Source organism: Staurois parvus, unplaced genomic scaffold (genome assembly GCF_062004578.1).
Source record: "Staurois parvus isolate SC_StPar_1 unplaced genomic scaffold, SC_StPar_1.0 ptg002374l, whole genome shotgun sequence".
Taxonomy (NCBI): domain Eukaryota; kingdom Metazoa; phylum Chordata; class Amphibia; order Anura; family Ranidae; genus Staurois; species Staurois parvus.
In genome coordinates this window covers 1-17,500 of record NW_028320170.1, presented here as the reverse complement: position 1 = coordinate 17,500, position 17,500 = coordinate 1, and the positions used below count along the sequence as shown (strand labels likewise).

The 17,500-nt window shown below is 51.1% G+C and overlaps 1 protein-coding gene across 1 annotated transcript; it reads left to right on the top strand.

The window, feature by feature from the left end:
- Positions 1–10,826: 10,826 nt before the first annotated feature.
- Positions 10,827–16,871, top strand: LOC149431151 (protein HEG-like; the record flags this gene model as incomplete). Its single annotated transcript, XM_089665859.1, has 4 exons — positions 10,827–10,963; positions 12,692–12,846; positions 15,555–15,683; positions 16,829–16,871. Coding segments are annotated over exons 1-4 (341 nt in total), but the record flags the coding sequence as incomplete, so codon positions are not given.
- Positions 16,872–17,500: the final 629 nt, after the last annotated feature.

Sequence of the window (17,500 nt, the reverse complement as noted above, 5' to 3'; positions counted from 1 at the left end):
AGTGCCACCTATCAGTGCCGCCTATCAGTGCAGCCTCATCAGTGCCACCTATCAGTGCCACCTATCAATGCCACCTATCAGTGCCACCTATCAGTGCAGCCTCATCAGTGCCACCTATCAGTGCCACCTATCAGTGCCACCTATCAGTGCCGCCTATCAGTGCCACCTATCAGTGCCACCTATCAGTGCCGCCTATCAATGCCACCTATCAGTGCCGCCTATCAGTGCCACCTATCAGTGCCGCCTATCAATGCCACCTATCAGTGCCAGCTATCAATGCCGAATATCAATGCCGCCTATCAGTGCCACCTATCAATGCCACCTATCAGTGCCGCCTATCAATGCCACCTATCAGTGCCGCCTATCAGTGCCACCTATCAGTGCCGCCTATCAATGCCACCTATCAGTGCCAGCTATCAATGCCGAATATCAATGCCGCCTATCAGTGCCGCCTATCAATGCCACCTATCAGTGCCGCCTATCAATGCCACCTATCAGTGCCGCCTATCAGTGCCACCTATCAGTGCCGCCTATCAATGCCACCTATCAGTGCCAGCTATCAATGCCGAATATCAATGCCGCCTATCAGTGCCGCCTATCAGTGCCGCCTATCAGTGCCGCCTATCAGTGCCACCTATCAGTGCCACCTATCAATGCCGAATATCAATGCCGCCTATCAATGCCGCCTATCAGTGCCGCCTATCAGTGCCGCCTATCAGTGCCGCCTCATCAACGCATATCAGTGAAAGAGGAATATTGGCAGTTTGCAAAATTTTATAATTGACACAAAGGAAAACTTTTTTTCCCACATTTTTTGCTATAGCGGGACTGCGGCGGGCATTCTGATACTGGGGGGGGGGGGGACTGCCACTGACACCTCCAGTGACACCAATACAGTGATCAGTGCTAATATAAAGCCCCAACACTGTACTAATGGCGCTGGGCAGGAAGGGGTTAACATCTGGAGGGGGCATCAAAGGGTTACCTATGTGCTGGGAGTGTTTTACTACTGTGCTGTGCAGAGCCATACAAAGCAGTGTGCCGGAGCTGACAGGTGAGAGATCCGCATTGTCTATACACAGGTCTCTCCCCCGTCGGAGATGCTCAGTGATCAGCGGGTGCCGTCGGGGAATCACCAGCCGGGGCCCAGTGATTGGCAGTTGAGGCTGTGAATGGCGGCGCGGGCAGGGTGGCGCCCCCTACCTGGAACTGCACAATTTTTTCTCCCCACTGTATACAGAGAGGCACAATGACAGGCCTGCTGAAAAATTGACTTTGGGGTCACAGACATGTCAATGAAGAGGAATTCTCACAGAATGTTTTCTCTCCGGTGTTTGTCAGGAATTCCACTGGAAGGCGGAGCCATTAACCCCCCCCCCCCCCCATGACAGGACAAAATCCACTCCAGTAAAGTCATACGAGAACATTCCTGGCAAGGCTCCCCCCGATGGCTGATCTCCTCATTACATCCTGTAAGAAGACCTGTCTAGGGTGGAGGGGCCCCCAGAGGGACAATGGTGTAGGAATCCCCAACAGAAGGAGACTCAGCAGGCTTCCCCTAGAATTCAATTACCAGTTTTGGGTGGAGTGGTCCTTTAAATCTGACCTCCATTGTACAGGTGTAGCGGCTCCTCCCCTTCAGTCTTGCACAGGTGTACCGGCTCCTCCCCTTCAGTCTTGCACCGGTGTACCGGCTCCTCCCCTTCAGTCTTGCACAGGTGTACCAGCTCCTCCCCTTCAGTCTTGCACAGGTGTACCGGCTCCTCCCCTTCAGTCTTGCACAGGTGTACCGGCTCCTCCCCTTCAGTCTTGCACAGGTGTACCGGCTCCTCCCCTTCAGTCTTGCACCGGTGTACCGGCTCCTCCCCTTCAGTCTTGCACAGGTGTACCAGCTCCTCCCCTTCAGTCTTGCACAGGTGTACCGGCTCCTCCCCTTCAGTCTTGCACAGGTGTACCGGCTCCTCCCCTTCAGTCTTGCACAAGTGTACCGGCTCCTCCCCTTCAGTCTTGCACAAGTGTACCGGCTCCTCCCCTTCAGTTTTGCACAGGTGTACTGGCTCCTCCTCTTCAGTCTTGCACAGGTGTACTGGCTCCTCCCCTTCAGTCTTGCACAGGTGTACCGACTCCTCCCCTTCAGTCTTGCACAGGTGTACCGGCTCCTCCCCTTCAGTCTTGCACAGGTATATTGGCTCCTCCCCTTCAGTCTTGCACAGGTGTACCGGCTCCTCCCCTTCAGTCTTGCACAGGTGTACCGGCTCCTCCCCTTCAGTCTTGCGCAGGTGTACAGGCTCCTCCCCTTCAGTCTTACACAGTAACTCAGTTCTGTCAATCATGGAGGCTTACATGGTAAAATGTGATTTTTTTTGTGTTTCCTGAAAGCCAGAACATTCCCGGCCCGGATCGCCATCTCCGCCCTGCGCTCCACAGACGGGACAATCCGAGAAGACGGAGAATCGGAGACCCCCATGTCCCGGGAGGTGGCTGAGCTGGTGGGTGACGCAGCTTACACTCTAATGTCCCCTCCCCCACAGTCACATCAGTCTCTGTACCAGAGGAGCTTGCGCTCTAATGTCCCCTCCTCCACAGTCCCATCAGTCTCTGTACCAGAGGAGCTTACACTCTAATGTCCCCTCCCCCACAGTCACATCAGTCTCTGTACAGAGGAGCTTACACTCTAATGTCCCCTCCCCCACAGTCACATCAGTCTCTGTACAGAGGAGCTTACACTCTAATGTCCCCTCCCCCACAGTCACATCAGTCTCTGTACCAGAGGAGCTTACACTCTAATGTCCCCTCCCCCACAGTCACATCAGTCTCTGTACCAGAGGAGCTTACACTCTAATGTCCCCTCCCCCGCAGTCACATCAGTCTCTGTACAGAGGAGCTTACACTCTAATGTCCCCTCCCCCACACTCACACACTGTTATTATCATACATGTATATAGCTCTGACATATACCTCAGCGCAGTACAGGGATCACTAGCCATTGTTAGTTTTGGTTGCACTACCTTTCCCTCACCATTAGATGGCAGTGTTGGCCCAGTAATGAGAGATGATGTCAGTAGACTGGATGGAATGGTGACATGTGATTGGTTGATGCGGATCCTTACATTTAATGTTGCGGATCGTTATGTCAAAAGTTGCGGATCGTTACGTCGAATGTTGCGGATCGTTACGTCGGATGTTGCGGATCGATACGTCGGATGTTGCGGATTGTTACATTGGATGTTGTGGATCATTACGTCGAATGTTGCGGATCGTTACGTCGGATGTTGCGGATCGTTACGTCGGATGTTGCGGATCGTTACGTCAAATGTTGCGGATCGTTACGTCAAATGTTGCGGATCGTTACGTCGAATGTTGCGGATCGATACGTGGGATGTTGCGGATCGTTACGTGGGATGTTGCGGATCGTTACGTGGGATGTTGCGGATCGTTACGTGGGATGTTGCGGATCGTTACTTTGGATGTTTCGGATCGTTACGTCAAATGTTGCGGATTGTTACGTCGAATGTTGCGGATCGATACGTCGGATGTTGCGGATCGTTACGTCGGATGTTGTGGATCGTTACATCGGATGTTGTGGATCATTACGTCAAATGTTGCGGATCGTTACGTCGGATGTTGCGGATCGTTGCGTCGGATGTTGCGGATCGTTACATCGGATGTTGTGGATCATTACGTCGAATGTTGCGGATCGTTACGTTGGATGTTGCGGATCATTACATCGGATGTTGCGGATCGTTACGTCGGATGTTGCGGATCGTTACGTTGGATGTTGCGGATCGATACGTCGGATGTTGCGGATCGTTACGTCAAATGTTGCGGATCATTACGTCGGATGTTGCGGATCGTTACGTCGGATGTTGCGGATCGTTACATCGGATGTTGCGGATCATTACGTTGGATGTTGCGGATCGTTACGTCGGATGTTGCAGATCGTTACGTGGGATGTTGCGGATCGTTACGTGGGATGTTGCGGATCGTTACGTTGGATGTTGTGGATCGTTACGTCGGATGTTGTGGATCGTTACGTCGGATGTTGTGGATCGTTACGTCGAATGTTGCGGATCATTACGTTGGATGTTGCGGATCGATACGTTGGATGTTGCGGATCATTACGTTGGATGTTGCGGATCGTGACGTCGGATGTTGCGGATCGTTACATCGGATGTTGTGGATCATTACGTCGAATGTTGGGGATCGTTACGTTGGATGTTGCGGATCGATACGTTGGATGTTGCGGATCGATACGTTGGATGTTGCGGATCGTTACATCGGATGTTGTGGATCATTACTAGAGATGAGCGAATCGAACTCGGCGAAGTGGAATTCGTTTCGAATATTGGGAAATATTCGATTCGCGCTGAATCCGAAAATTAGCCAACTTCGGATGCACGAATCGAATTTTCCCAAAAATGGCGGCGACATGTGCGGCGACGGAGCGGGGATCTCTGGGAAGGCGCGCAGACAAGGCGCGCTGACCCATAATGCATTCATTCATGACATGTGATCGCATTAGCCAATCAGCAGCCAGCCAGCCAGCACTGTGTAATGGTGGAGCTATAAATTGCGACCATCTTAGAATTCTCCATTAGCCTCCAGTCATTCAAGAGAGACAGACCTGTCTGTATTAGGGACAGAGTTAGGGCCACAGAGACTTTAGGGCCACAGAATCGTTACTGAGGGACACAGAATTGTTACTGAGGGACACAGAATTGTTACTCAGGGACACAGAATTGTTACTCAGGGACAGACACAGAATTGCTACTCAGGGACACAGAATCGTTACTCAGGGACACAGAATTGTTACTCAGGGACACAGAATTGTTACTCAGGGACAGACACAGAATTGTTACTCAGGGACACAGAATTGTTACTCAGGGACACAGAATTTTTACTCAGGGACACAGAATTCTTACTGAGGGACACAGAATCGTTACTGAGGGACACAGAATTGTTACTCAGGGACACAGAATTGTTACTCAGGGACACAGAATTGTTACTCAGGGACACAGAATTGTTACTCAGGGACAGACACAGAATTGTTACTCAGGGACACAGAATTGTTACTCAGGGACAGACACAGAATTGTTACTGAGGGACACAGAATTGTTACTCAGGGACACAGAATTGTTACTCAGGGACAGACACAGAATTGTTACTGAGGGACACAGAATTGTTACTGAGGGACACAGAATTGTTACTCAGGGACACAGAATTGTTACTCAGGGACACAGAATTGTTACTGAGTGACAGACACAGAATTGTTACTGAGGGACACAGAATTGTTACTGAGGGACACAGAATTGTTATTCAGGGACACAGAATTGTTACTCAGGGACACAGAATTGTTACTGAGGGACAGACACAGAATTGTTACTGAGGGACACAGAATTGTTACTGAGGGACACAGAATTGTTACTGAGGGACACAGAATTGTTACTCAGGGACAGACACAGAATTGTTACTGAGGGACACAGAATTGTTACTGAGGGACACAGAATTGTTACTGAGGGACACAGAATTGTTACTCAGGGACAGACACAGAATTGTTACTGAGGGACACAGAATTGTTACTGAGGGACACAGAATTGTTACTGAGGGACACAGAATTGTTACTCAGGGACAGACACAGAATTGTTACTGAGGGACACAGAATTGTTACTGAGGGACACAGAATTGTTACTCAGGGACACAGAATTGTTACTCAGGGACACAGAATTGTTACTCAGGGACAGACACAGAATTGTTACTGAGGGACACAGAATTGTTACTCAGGGACAGACACAGAATTGTTACTGAGGGACACAGAATTGTTACTGAGGGACACAGAATTGTTACTCAGGGACACAGAATTGTTACTCAGGGACACAGAATTGTTACTCAGGGACAGACACAGAATTGTTACTGAGGGACACAGAATTGTTACTGAGGGACACAGAATTGTTACTCAGGGACACAGAATTGTTACTCAGGGACAGACACAGAATTGTTACTGAGGGACACAGAATTGTTACTGAGGGACACAGAATTGTTACTGAGGGACAGACACAGAATTGTTACTGAGGGACACAGAATTGTTACTCAGGGACACAGAATTGTTACTCAGGGACACAGAATTGTTACTCAGGGACACAGAATTGTTACTCAGGGACAGACACAGAATTGTTACTGAGGGACACAGAATTGTTACTGAGGGACACAGAATTGTTACTCAGGGACACAGAATTGTTACTCAGGGACAGATACAGAATTGTTACTGAGGGACACAGAATTGTTACTGAGGGACACAGAATTGTTACTGAGGGACACAGAATTGTTACTCAGGGACACAGAATTGTTACTCAGGGACAGACACAGAATTGTTACTGAGGGACACAGAATTGTTACTGAGGGACACAGAATTGTTACTGAGGGACACAGAATTGTTACTCAGGGACACAGAATTGTTACTCAGGGACAGACACAGAATTGTTACTCAGGGACACAGAATTGTTACTGAGGGACACAGAATTGTTACTCAGGGACACAGAATTGTTACTGAGGGACACAGAATTGTTACTCAGGGACACAGAATTGTTACTCAGGGACAGACACAGAATTGTTACTCAGGGACACAGAATTGTTACTCAGGGACAGACACAGAATTGTTACTCAGGGACACAGAATTGTTACTCAGGGACACAGAATTGTTACTGAGGGACACAGAATTGTTACTCAGGGACACAGAATTGTTACTCAGGGACAGACACAGAATTGTTACTCAGGGACACAGAATTGTTACTGAGGGACAGACACAGAATTGTTACTGAGGGACACAGAATTGTTACTCAGGGACAGACACAGAATTGTTACTCAGGGACACAGAATTGTTACTCAGGGACAGACACAGAATTGTTACTGAGGGACACAGAATTGTTACTGAGGGACACAGAATTGTTACTCAGGGACAGACACAGAATTGTTACTCAGGGACACAGAATTGTTACTCAGGGACACAGAATTGTTACTCAGGGACAGACACAGAATTGTTACTGAGGGACACAGAATTGTTACTGAGGGACACAGAATTGTTACTGAGGGACACAGAATTGTTACTCAGGGACACAGAATTGTTACTCAGGGACAGACACAGAATTGTTACTCAGGGACACAGAATTGTTACTGAGGGACACAGAATTGTTACTCAGGGACAGACACAGAATTGTTACTGAGGGACACAGAATTGTTACTCAGGGACACAGAATTGTTACTGAGGGACACAGAATTGTTACTCAGGGACAGACACAGAATTGTTACTCAGGGACACAGAATTGTTACTCAGGGACACAGAATTGTTACTCAGGGACAGACACAGAATTGTTACTCAGGGACACAGAATTGTTACTCAGGGACACAGAATTGTTACTGAGGGACACAGAATTGTTACTCAGGGACACAGAATTGTTACTCAGGGACAGACACAGAATTGTTACTCAGGGACACAGAATTGTTACTCAGGGACACAGAATTGTTACTGAGGGACACAGAATTGTTACTCACGGACAGACACAGAATTGTTACTCAGGGACACAGAATTGTTACTCAGGGACACAAAATTGTTACTCAGGGACACAAAATTGTTACTCAGGGACAGACACAGAATTGTTACTCAGGGACACAGAATTGTTACTCAGGGACAGACACAGAATTGTTACTCAGGGACTCAGAATTGTTACTCAGGGACACAGAATTGTTACTGAGGGACACAGAATTGTTACTCAGGGACAGACACAGAATTGTTACTCAGGGACACAGAATTGTTACTCAGGGACACAGAATTGTTACTCAGGGACAGACACAGAATTGTTACTCAGGGACACAGAATTGTTACTCAGGGACACAGAATTGTTACTCAGGGACACAAAATTGTTACTCAGGGACAGACACAGAATTGTTACTCAGGGACACAGAATTGTTACTCCGGGACAGACACAGAATTGTTACTCAGGGACAGACACAGAATTGTTACTCAGGGACACAGAATTGTTACTCAGGGACACAGAATTGTTACTCAGGGACACAGAATTGTTACTCAGGGACAGACACAGAATTGTTACTCAGGGACACAGAATTGTTACTCAGGGACACAGAATTGTTACTCAGGGACAGACACAGAATTGTTACTCAGGGACACAGAATTGTTACTGAGGGACACAGAATTGTTACTCAGGGACACAGAATTGTTACTGAGGGACACAGAATTGTTACTGAGGGACACAGAATCGTTACTGAGGGACACAGAATTGTTACTCAGGGACACATAATTGTTACTCAGGGACACAGAATCGTTGAATTAAAGAGTATGTCAGACAACACGCAGAGGAGTGGCAGAGGAGGCAATGTTTCAGGAGCGAGCAGACGTGGCAGCAGAGGAAGGGGTTGAGGCAGCACTAGTCGCAGCCAGAGGCCAGTGCTCCCGGTGTCATCCAGCGGTCGTGTCTCCACCGACAACCCTGCCGTCATCGATTGGTTGGCTCGGTCGTCTTCCTCTTCCCAGGTCACCTCTGACACCTACAGCCAACGGTCGGTGGGTACGTCAGACACAACCGTTAGTTGGCATGGCCCGGGAGCAAGCCCACTGAAATCACGTGTCCTCTACCTGCCCCTGTCCTTTGGTGTTCCCTCACCAAGCGAAGTATCGCATGCTGTGGGCTCAGCCCCACTGTACAGTGAGGAAGAGCTAACAGAGGGCGGTCAGGAACGGGGGGAGACATCCGCCTCTTCAGCAGCCAGGCGAACAAGTACTGGCGAGGAGAGTGGCTCGGTAGCCGGTCTAGAGACAGGTCTGTCTCCTGACCCACACGCAGCCGAGGGGGCTAGTAGTGACGCGGAGACCCTACTTGATGATGATGAGGCTGATCGCACTTGGCAGCCTCGTCGTCATCAGGCTATTGCTTCCGCATCATCAGGAGAAGAGGGTGGCAGCTTGGCAGCGAGCAAAACAGTCGGTGGGTTGCCCAGGAGGCAGCAGGGTTGCAGCAGTGTCAGTGGAGCCAAACGGCCACGGAGTAGAGCACCAGCTCCACTGCAGCCTACCACCACGGCCAGTAGTGGTGCCGGTGCGCACGGAGGAAGTAGCAGTCAGCCAGTGAGGAGTAGCGGGGGCAAAGTTTCCTACTCGGCGGTGTGGCAATTTTTTGTCAAGCCGCCCGAGGAAGTAAACGTAGCCGTATGTCGACTATGTGGCCAGAAAGTTAAGCGTGGCCAGGGGGCCCATGTCTCCATCGCCACACTCTGCCATGTGCCACTTTCAGGTCTCCTCACACTGCTGGTGGGTTCCATTTTGTCATAGGGTGCTGGCAGATTACGGGCCTCCCATTGCTGCTGCCAGGCCCGTAATCTGCCATGGGCCCCCGTACCGACTCCTCATGCTGCTGCCAGGCCCGTAATCTGCCATGGGCCCCTGTACCGCCTCCTCATGCTGCTGCCAGGCCCGTAATCTGCCATGGGCCCCCGTACCGACTCCTCATGCTGCTGCCAGGCCCGTAATCTGCCATGGGCCCCTGTACCGCCTCCTCATGCTGCTGCCAGGTCCAGAGTGTGTCATGGGTCCCTGTACGGCCTCCCATTGCTGCTGTCTCCATCGCCACACTCTGCCATGTGCCACTTTCAGGTCTCCTCACACTGCTGGTGGGTTCCATTTTGTCATAGGGTGCTGTATGGCCTCCCATTGCTGCTGCCTCCACCGCCACACTGTGGCTCCAAACACTGGTTTTGGCCCCGTGACTGCCCAAATGAGTGAAGTGTGCGGTGATTCTAAGATGGACGGCACTCATCTGCATGTCATACTGACTGACAGTATTATTTCTCTTCCCCAGCAGACTCCAAGGGCATTTAAATTAAAGGTACAGTGTTCTGCACTAATATAAAGGCTCTCTGAAGCCTAGAAACACCCTTTTATAAGTTAAATTCGCAGCGAATATATTCGACTCGAATCGAATTTATTCCGCGAATTCGCCGAATCAGCCGAATCAAATTTTTGAATACTTCGCTCAGCTCTAATCATTACGTTGGATGTTGCGGATCGTTACGTCGGATGTTGCGGATCGTTACGTCGGATGTTGCGGATCGTTACGTTGGATGTTGCGGATCGTTACGTTGGATGTTGCGGATCGTTACGTTGGATGTTGCGGATCGTTACGTCGGATGTTGCGGATCGTTACGTCGGATGTTGCGGATCGTTACGTCGGATGTTGCGGATCGTTACGTCGGATGTTGCGGATCGTTACGTTGGATGTTGCGGATCGTTACGTTGGATGTTGCGGATCGTTACGTTGGATGTTGCGGATCATTACGTCGAATGTTGCGGATCGTTACGTTGAATGTTGCGGATCGATACGTCGGATGTTGCGGACATTGAACGTGGGTTCACACGCACGGGACGGCCATTGATCGCGGGTTCACACGCATGGGACGGACATTGAGCGCGGGTTCACACGCATGGGACGGACATTGAGCGCGGGTTCACACGCATGGGACGGACATTGAGCGCGGGTTCACGCGCATGGGACGGACATTGAGCGCGGGTTCACACGCATGGGACGGACATTGAGCGCGGGTTCACACGCATGGGACGGACATTGAGCGCGGGTTCACGCACATGGGACGGACATTGAGCGCGGGTTCACACGCATGGGACGGACATTGAGTGCGGGTTCACGCGCATGGAACGGACATTGAGCGTGGGTTCACACGCATGGGACAGACATTGAACGTGGGTTCACACGCACGGGACGGACATTGAGCGCGGGTTCACACAGACGGACATTGAGCGCGGGTCCTCGGCCATCGATGGATATAGTATACGGGGGTGGGCCCATCGTCCGGTACATACGATATGACGTGTATTTCTCTTGTAGTTCGGGGATGTTTTCGGCCATCTTGAGGGATATCTGTCCACATCGATGAGCGGTCTGCAGTGAGTATCCTGGGTGCGGGGGATGGGAAGAAGTATGGTGATTGGCTCAGGAAGTTCTGTGGCGCCTCAGTTCATTGACAAGCGATTTGTAGTTCGCTTACACTTTTTTTTTTTTATACTTTACCTTTTTTGGACACGAGGGAGGAGACACCAGGGATGGGACAGGAGAGAGGAGACACCAGGGACGGGACACGAGAGAGGAGACACCAGGGACGGGACACGAGGGAGGAGACACCAGGGACGGGACACGAGGGAGGAGACACCAGGGACGGGACAGGAGAGAGGAGACACCAGGGACGGGACACGAGGGCGGAGACACCAGGGACGGGACACGAGGGAGGAGACACCAGGGACGGGACACGAGGGCGGAGACACCAGGGACGGGACACAAGGGAGGAGACACCAGGGATGGGACACGAGGGAGGAGACACCAGGGACGGGACACCAGGGAGGAGACACCAGGGACTGGACACGAGGGAGGAGACACCAGGGAGGGTACACGAGGGAGGAGACACCAGGGATGGGACACGAGAGAGGAGACACCAGGGACGGGACACGAGGGAGGAGACACCAGGGACGGGACACGAGAGAGGAGACACCAGGGACGGGACACGAGGGATGAGACACCAGGGACGGGACACGAGGGAGGAGACACCAGGGACGGGACACGAGAGAGGAGACACCAGGGACGGGACACGAGGGAGGAGCACCAGGGACGGGACACGAGAGAGTAGACACCAGGGACGGGACACGAGGGAGGAGACACCAGGGACGGGACACGAGGGAGGAGACACCAGGGACGGGACACGAGGGAGGAGACACCAGGGACGGGACACGAGGGAGGAGACACCAGGGACAGGACACAAGGGATGGGACACCAGGCACAGGACACATGGGATGGGAAACCAGGGACGGGACACAAGGGATGGTACACCAGGGACGGGACACAGGGGATAGGACACGAGGGACGGGACACAAGGGATGGGACATCAGGGAGAGAACAATAGGGATGGGACATGAGGGACAAGACACAAGGGATGGTACACCAGGGACAGGACACGAGGGATGGGACATGGGGGACAGGACACAAGAGAGGAGACATGAGAGACAGGACACAAGGGATGGGAAATGAGGGACGGGGGAATGGACATGAAGGTCAGGATACTGGGGGACAGGACACAATATAGGGGACCGAACATGATGGGCAGAATGCTGGGGGTTCAGAACAGGTTATGGGGGAGAGGACATGAGGGATGGGGGGAATGGACATGAGGGACAGGAGATGGGTCATGAGAGACAGAATGCTGAAGACAGGACAGGTTATGAGGGAAAGGATACCAGGTGACAGGACACAATATGGGGGACAGAGGGACCGGACAGGATGAGGAATGGTGGGAAAGGACATGAAGGTCAGTATACCGGGGGGACAGGCCAGGACATGGGTTACAGGACATGAGGGTCAGGATATGGGGGGGGATAGGACATGAGGGACAAGATATGGGGGGACAGGACATGAAGGATGGGGGTGACAGGACACAATATGGAGGACAGGACATGAGGGATAGGACACAATATGGGGGACAGGACATGAGGGATAGGACACAATATGGGGGACAGGACATGAGGGAAGGGGGGACAGGCGAGGCCAGGACATGAGGAACATGAGGGTCAGGACACGTTCTTCCCGGTCTTGTATGTCATGTTATTACAGATTGTTTTCCTTGGTAGACCCAGCGAGGGACACGTGACCATCGTCCACTCCTTCTCCATGCTGTATGAGGTCACTGAGGAGGCTCTTCGAGAAGAACTGAAAGTCTCTTCACTGCGGTGTGAGGAGGGGAATGGCTCCTGTATCTCCCTTCTTGGAAGAGACGTCTACCAGAGTAAGATGTGGTAGAATCCGTGTAACATGTTGGGGCTCTCCCGCCACTCCGGTATAGGTGGTGCCTGGAGTTGGGGGCAGTACAGAATGGGAAGGGGTGGGGTCAGAGGTCAAGGAAGGAAGTGGTGCCTAGGCAGACCTTCCATGAACTCATGGCAGAGATGGAATTGATGCATTTCAGAGATCCCCACAATTTTCTTCTTCAGTCCTCTGACAGAGGGTCAACCCCTTCACACTCCATCCGAAACTGAAAACCAGGTTTTAGCTGGAGATACACTTTATACTAAGAGGTGGAGCCAGATGAACAATCGCAGGCACCCAGATTAAACTTCAGCTCCACAAGTCAAGTCCAGTAGAATGAAAAGCTTCCGTCGGAGCCTTGGTACATCTTCAACTCATATGGGGCTCATCACAGCTCCATTTTGGTCATACTCTAACAAGTCATACTCTAACAAAATGTATAAACTAGAGAAGAAACGTCTGAGATTTCCGACAGTCTTAGGAAAAATGGGAATTAAAGCTGTAGTGCAGTTATAGCCTACATCTTCTTACCCTCAGCAGACACAGCCCAGTATCTCCCAACTCTAATGGTTGGCCCCTCAGACACAGCCCAACATCTCCCAACTCTAATGGTTGGCCCTTCAGACACAGTCCAACATCTCCCAACTCTAATGGTTGGCCCCTCAGACACAGTCCAACATCTCCCAACTCTAATGGTTGGCCCCTCAGACACAGCCCAACATCTCCCAACTCTAATGGTTGGCCCCTCAGACACAGCCCAGTATCTCCCAACTCTAATGGTTGGCCCCTCAGACACAGCCCAGTATCTCCCACATCTCATGGTTGGCCCCTCAGACACAGCCCAGTATCTCCCAACTCTAATGGTTGGCCCCTCAGACACAGCCCAGTATCTCCCAACTCTAATGGTTGGCCCCTCAGACACAGCCCAGTATCTCCCACATCTCATGGTTGGCCCCTCAGACACAGCCCAGTATCTTCCATCTCTAATGGTTGGCCCCTCAGACACAGCCCAATATCTCCCAACTCTAATGGTTGGCCCCTCAGACACAGCCCAGTATCTCCCAACTCTAATGGTTGGCCCCTCTGTCCAAGTATACCACGTCCACCGCCACCCCTCTGTCCAAGTATACCACGTCCACCGCCACCCCTCTGTCAAAGTATACCACGTCCACCACCACCACTCTGTCCAAGTATACCACGTCCACCGCCACCCCTCTGTCCAAGTATACCACATCCACCGCCACCCCTCTGTCCAAGTATACCATGTCCACCGCCACCCCTCTGTCCAAGTATTCCACGTCCACATCCACCCCTCTGTCCAAGTAGACCACGTCCACCGCCACCCCTCTGTCCAAGTATACCACGTCCACCGCCACCCCTCTGTCCAAGTATACCACATCCATCGCCACCCCCTCTGTCCAAGTATACCACATCCACCGCCACCCCTCTGTCCAAGTATACCAGGTCCACCGCCACCCCTCTGTCCAAGTATACCACGTCCACCGCCACCCCTCTGTCCAAGTATTCAACGTCCACCGCCAACCCTCTGTCCAAGTATACCATGTCCACCACCAACCCTCTGTCTAAGTATACTACGTCCACCCCTCTGTCCAAGTATACCACATCCACCGTCACCCCTCTGTCCAATTATACCACGCCCACCGCCACTCCTCTGTCCAAGTATACCACGTCCATAGCCACCCCTCTGTCCAAGGTTTTGCTCACCCCCTCATAAAAAGAAATCAGATTTGTTTGACAACTTCTGTCTTTCATGAATCCACGCTGTCTGTTGGTTACAATATTTGTTTCCAGCAAGAACTCATCTCTGTGGTCTTTTATTAAACTCTCCAGTATCTTCCCAACTATAGAAGTTACACTAACAGGTCTATAATTACTTGGGAAAGATTTCGAACCCTTTATAAATATTGGCCCCACATCTCTCATGGTTGGTTGCTCAGACACAGCCCAGTATCTTCTTTTTGTGTCATGGTTGGGCCTTCAGACATAGCTTAGTATCTCCCATCTCTCATGGTTGGCCCAGTAGAAACAGCCAAGTATCTCTCATCTCTCATGGTTGGCCCAGTAGAAACAGCTCAGTATCTCTCATGGTTGGCCCAGTAGAAACAGCCCAGTATCTCCCATCTCTTATGGTTGGCCCAGTAGAAACAGCTCAGTATCTCTCATCTCTCATGGTTGGCCCAGTAGAAACAGCCCAGTATCTCCCATCTCTCATGGTTGGTCCAGTAGAAAGAGCCCAGTATCTCCCATCTCTCATGGTTGGCCCAGTAGAAACAGCCCATTATCTCCCATCTCTCATGGTTGGCCCAGTATCTCCCATCTCTCATGGTTGGCCCAGTATCTCCCATCTCTCATGGTTGGCCCAGTAGAAACAGCCCATTAACTCCCATCTCTCATGGTTGGCCCAGTAGAAACAGCCCAGTATCTCCCATCTCTCATGGTAGGTCCTTCAGACACAACCCAGTTTCTCCCCTATCTCATGTTTGACTCCTCTGGTACAACCCAGTATCTCCCATCTCTCATGGTTGGCCCAGTAGAAACAGCCCATTATCTCCCATCTCTCATGTTTGACTCCTCAGGTACAGCCCATTATCTCCCATCTCTCATGGTTGGCCCCTCCGTATCTGATGTCACCTTTCGCTGTCTAATCTCTCCATCTCCCTCCTGCAGGTCTCAGTCTATGTGACTTTGCATCATGTGACTCTGCCTCCAGCGACTGTCAGAGCCATGCCGGTCTGGTGACTTGCGAGTGCCGGAGTGGATATTATAAATTCAACCCCAGTGACCGCTCATGTAGAGGTGAGTGATGGACACCTAAAGGCAATAATGACCTAACTGCAAGTCATCACTACAGGGCACTAACATGCAGTACCTACCTACTACCTACTAAGCCATCACTACAGGGGCACTAACATGCAGTACCTACCTACTACCTACTAGGCCATCACTACAGGGGCACTAACATGCAGTACCTACCTACTAGCTACTAGGCCATCACTACAGGGGCACTAACATGCAGTACCTACCTACTAGCTACTAAGCCATCACTACAGGGGCACTAACATGCAGTACCTACCTACTACCTACTAGGCCATCACTACAGGGGCACTAACATGCAGTACCTACCTACTACCTACTAGGCCATCACTACAGGGGCACTAACATGCAGTACCTACCTACTAGCTACTAGGCCATCACTACAGGGGCACTAACATGCAGTACCTACCTACGTGTCATAACTACAGGGACACTATCATGCAGTACCTACCTACTAGGCCATCACTACAGGGACACTAACATGCAATACCTACCTACATGTCATAACTACAGGGACACTAACATGCAGTACCTACCTACTAGGCCATCACTACAGGGACACTAACATGCAGTACCTACCTACTAGGCCATCACTACAGGGACACTAACATGCAGTACCTACCAACTAGGCCATCACTACAGGGACACTAACATGCAGTACCTACCTACTAGGCCATCACTACAGGGACACTAACATGCAGTACCTACCTACTAGGCCATCACTACAGGGACACTAACATGCAGTACCTACCTACTAGGCCATCACTACAGGGACATTAACTGCAGTACCTACCTACATGTCATAACTACAGGGACACTTACCGGCAGCACCTACTTACGTGTCATAACTATGGGGACTCTGTACGCTGTAGATAATGCGGCCTCTGCATCTGTCTGTAGGTGGCACCAGGGGAGGCCAATAGTAGTAGCATTAGTGAGGTCAGCTGACTTGCTTGGGTTTGATTGGCTCACGTCTTCCGACGTTCTCAGGATGGAGATTCTCCAACATTTCATCACACATAGAGCACTGGGTTTGGCGTGAATGGCAGATTTGTATGAAGTGGGGGGGGGGGGGGGGGTGCCATAGAAATTGAAGCCTTTCTTATTGTGCTGATTTCTACTTGCAGCATGTGAGAGCGGATTCTGGTGGACGGAGGGTCAGTGCCGGAGGTAAGTCACGCCGTGAGCTTAATTCTCCACTTTTTGTTCTCGTCCATTGAGGGACACAGGAATTTAGATACAGTCAGTCGGGTTATACTGCCACCTACAGGAGAATTGGACACTGGCAAATGGGCAAATTGTAAACCAGCCACAGGATAACTCCGCCTCTACCCAGCATGCCTCAGTGTCTCACTAATGTCCTCTTTCATCCTGGTCTGCAGCATCAGGTTGGTCTTCAGTGCTCTCCCTTTTGGTTGTGTTGATAGGTTTCCCTATCAGGTAGGAGGTCCCACCTCATCCAATCAGAGTCGAGTGTTAGTCCTCCAGACGGTTCCTGTGCTGTAGGTGGTCCCCAGTCCTCCTAGTGTGGTCCGTAACGTGTTTGCTCAGCTGGATTGTGTTTTGGATCTCCAGACTGTATCTGAATTCCTGTGTCCTTCAATGAAGAAGAAGAAGACAGCGGTCCTTCAATGAAGGAGAAGAAGACAGCGGTCCTTCAATGAAGGAGAACAAGACAGCGGTCCTTCGATGAAGGTGAAGAAAACAGCGGTCCTTCAATGAAGGAGAAGAAGACACCGGTCCTTCAATGAAGGAGAAGAAGACAGCGGTCCTTCAATGAAGGAGAAGAAGACACCGGT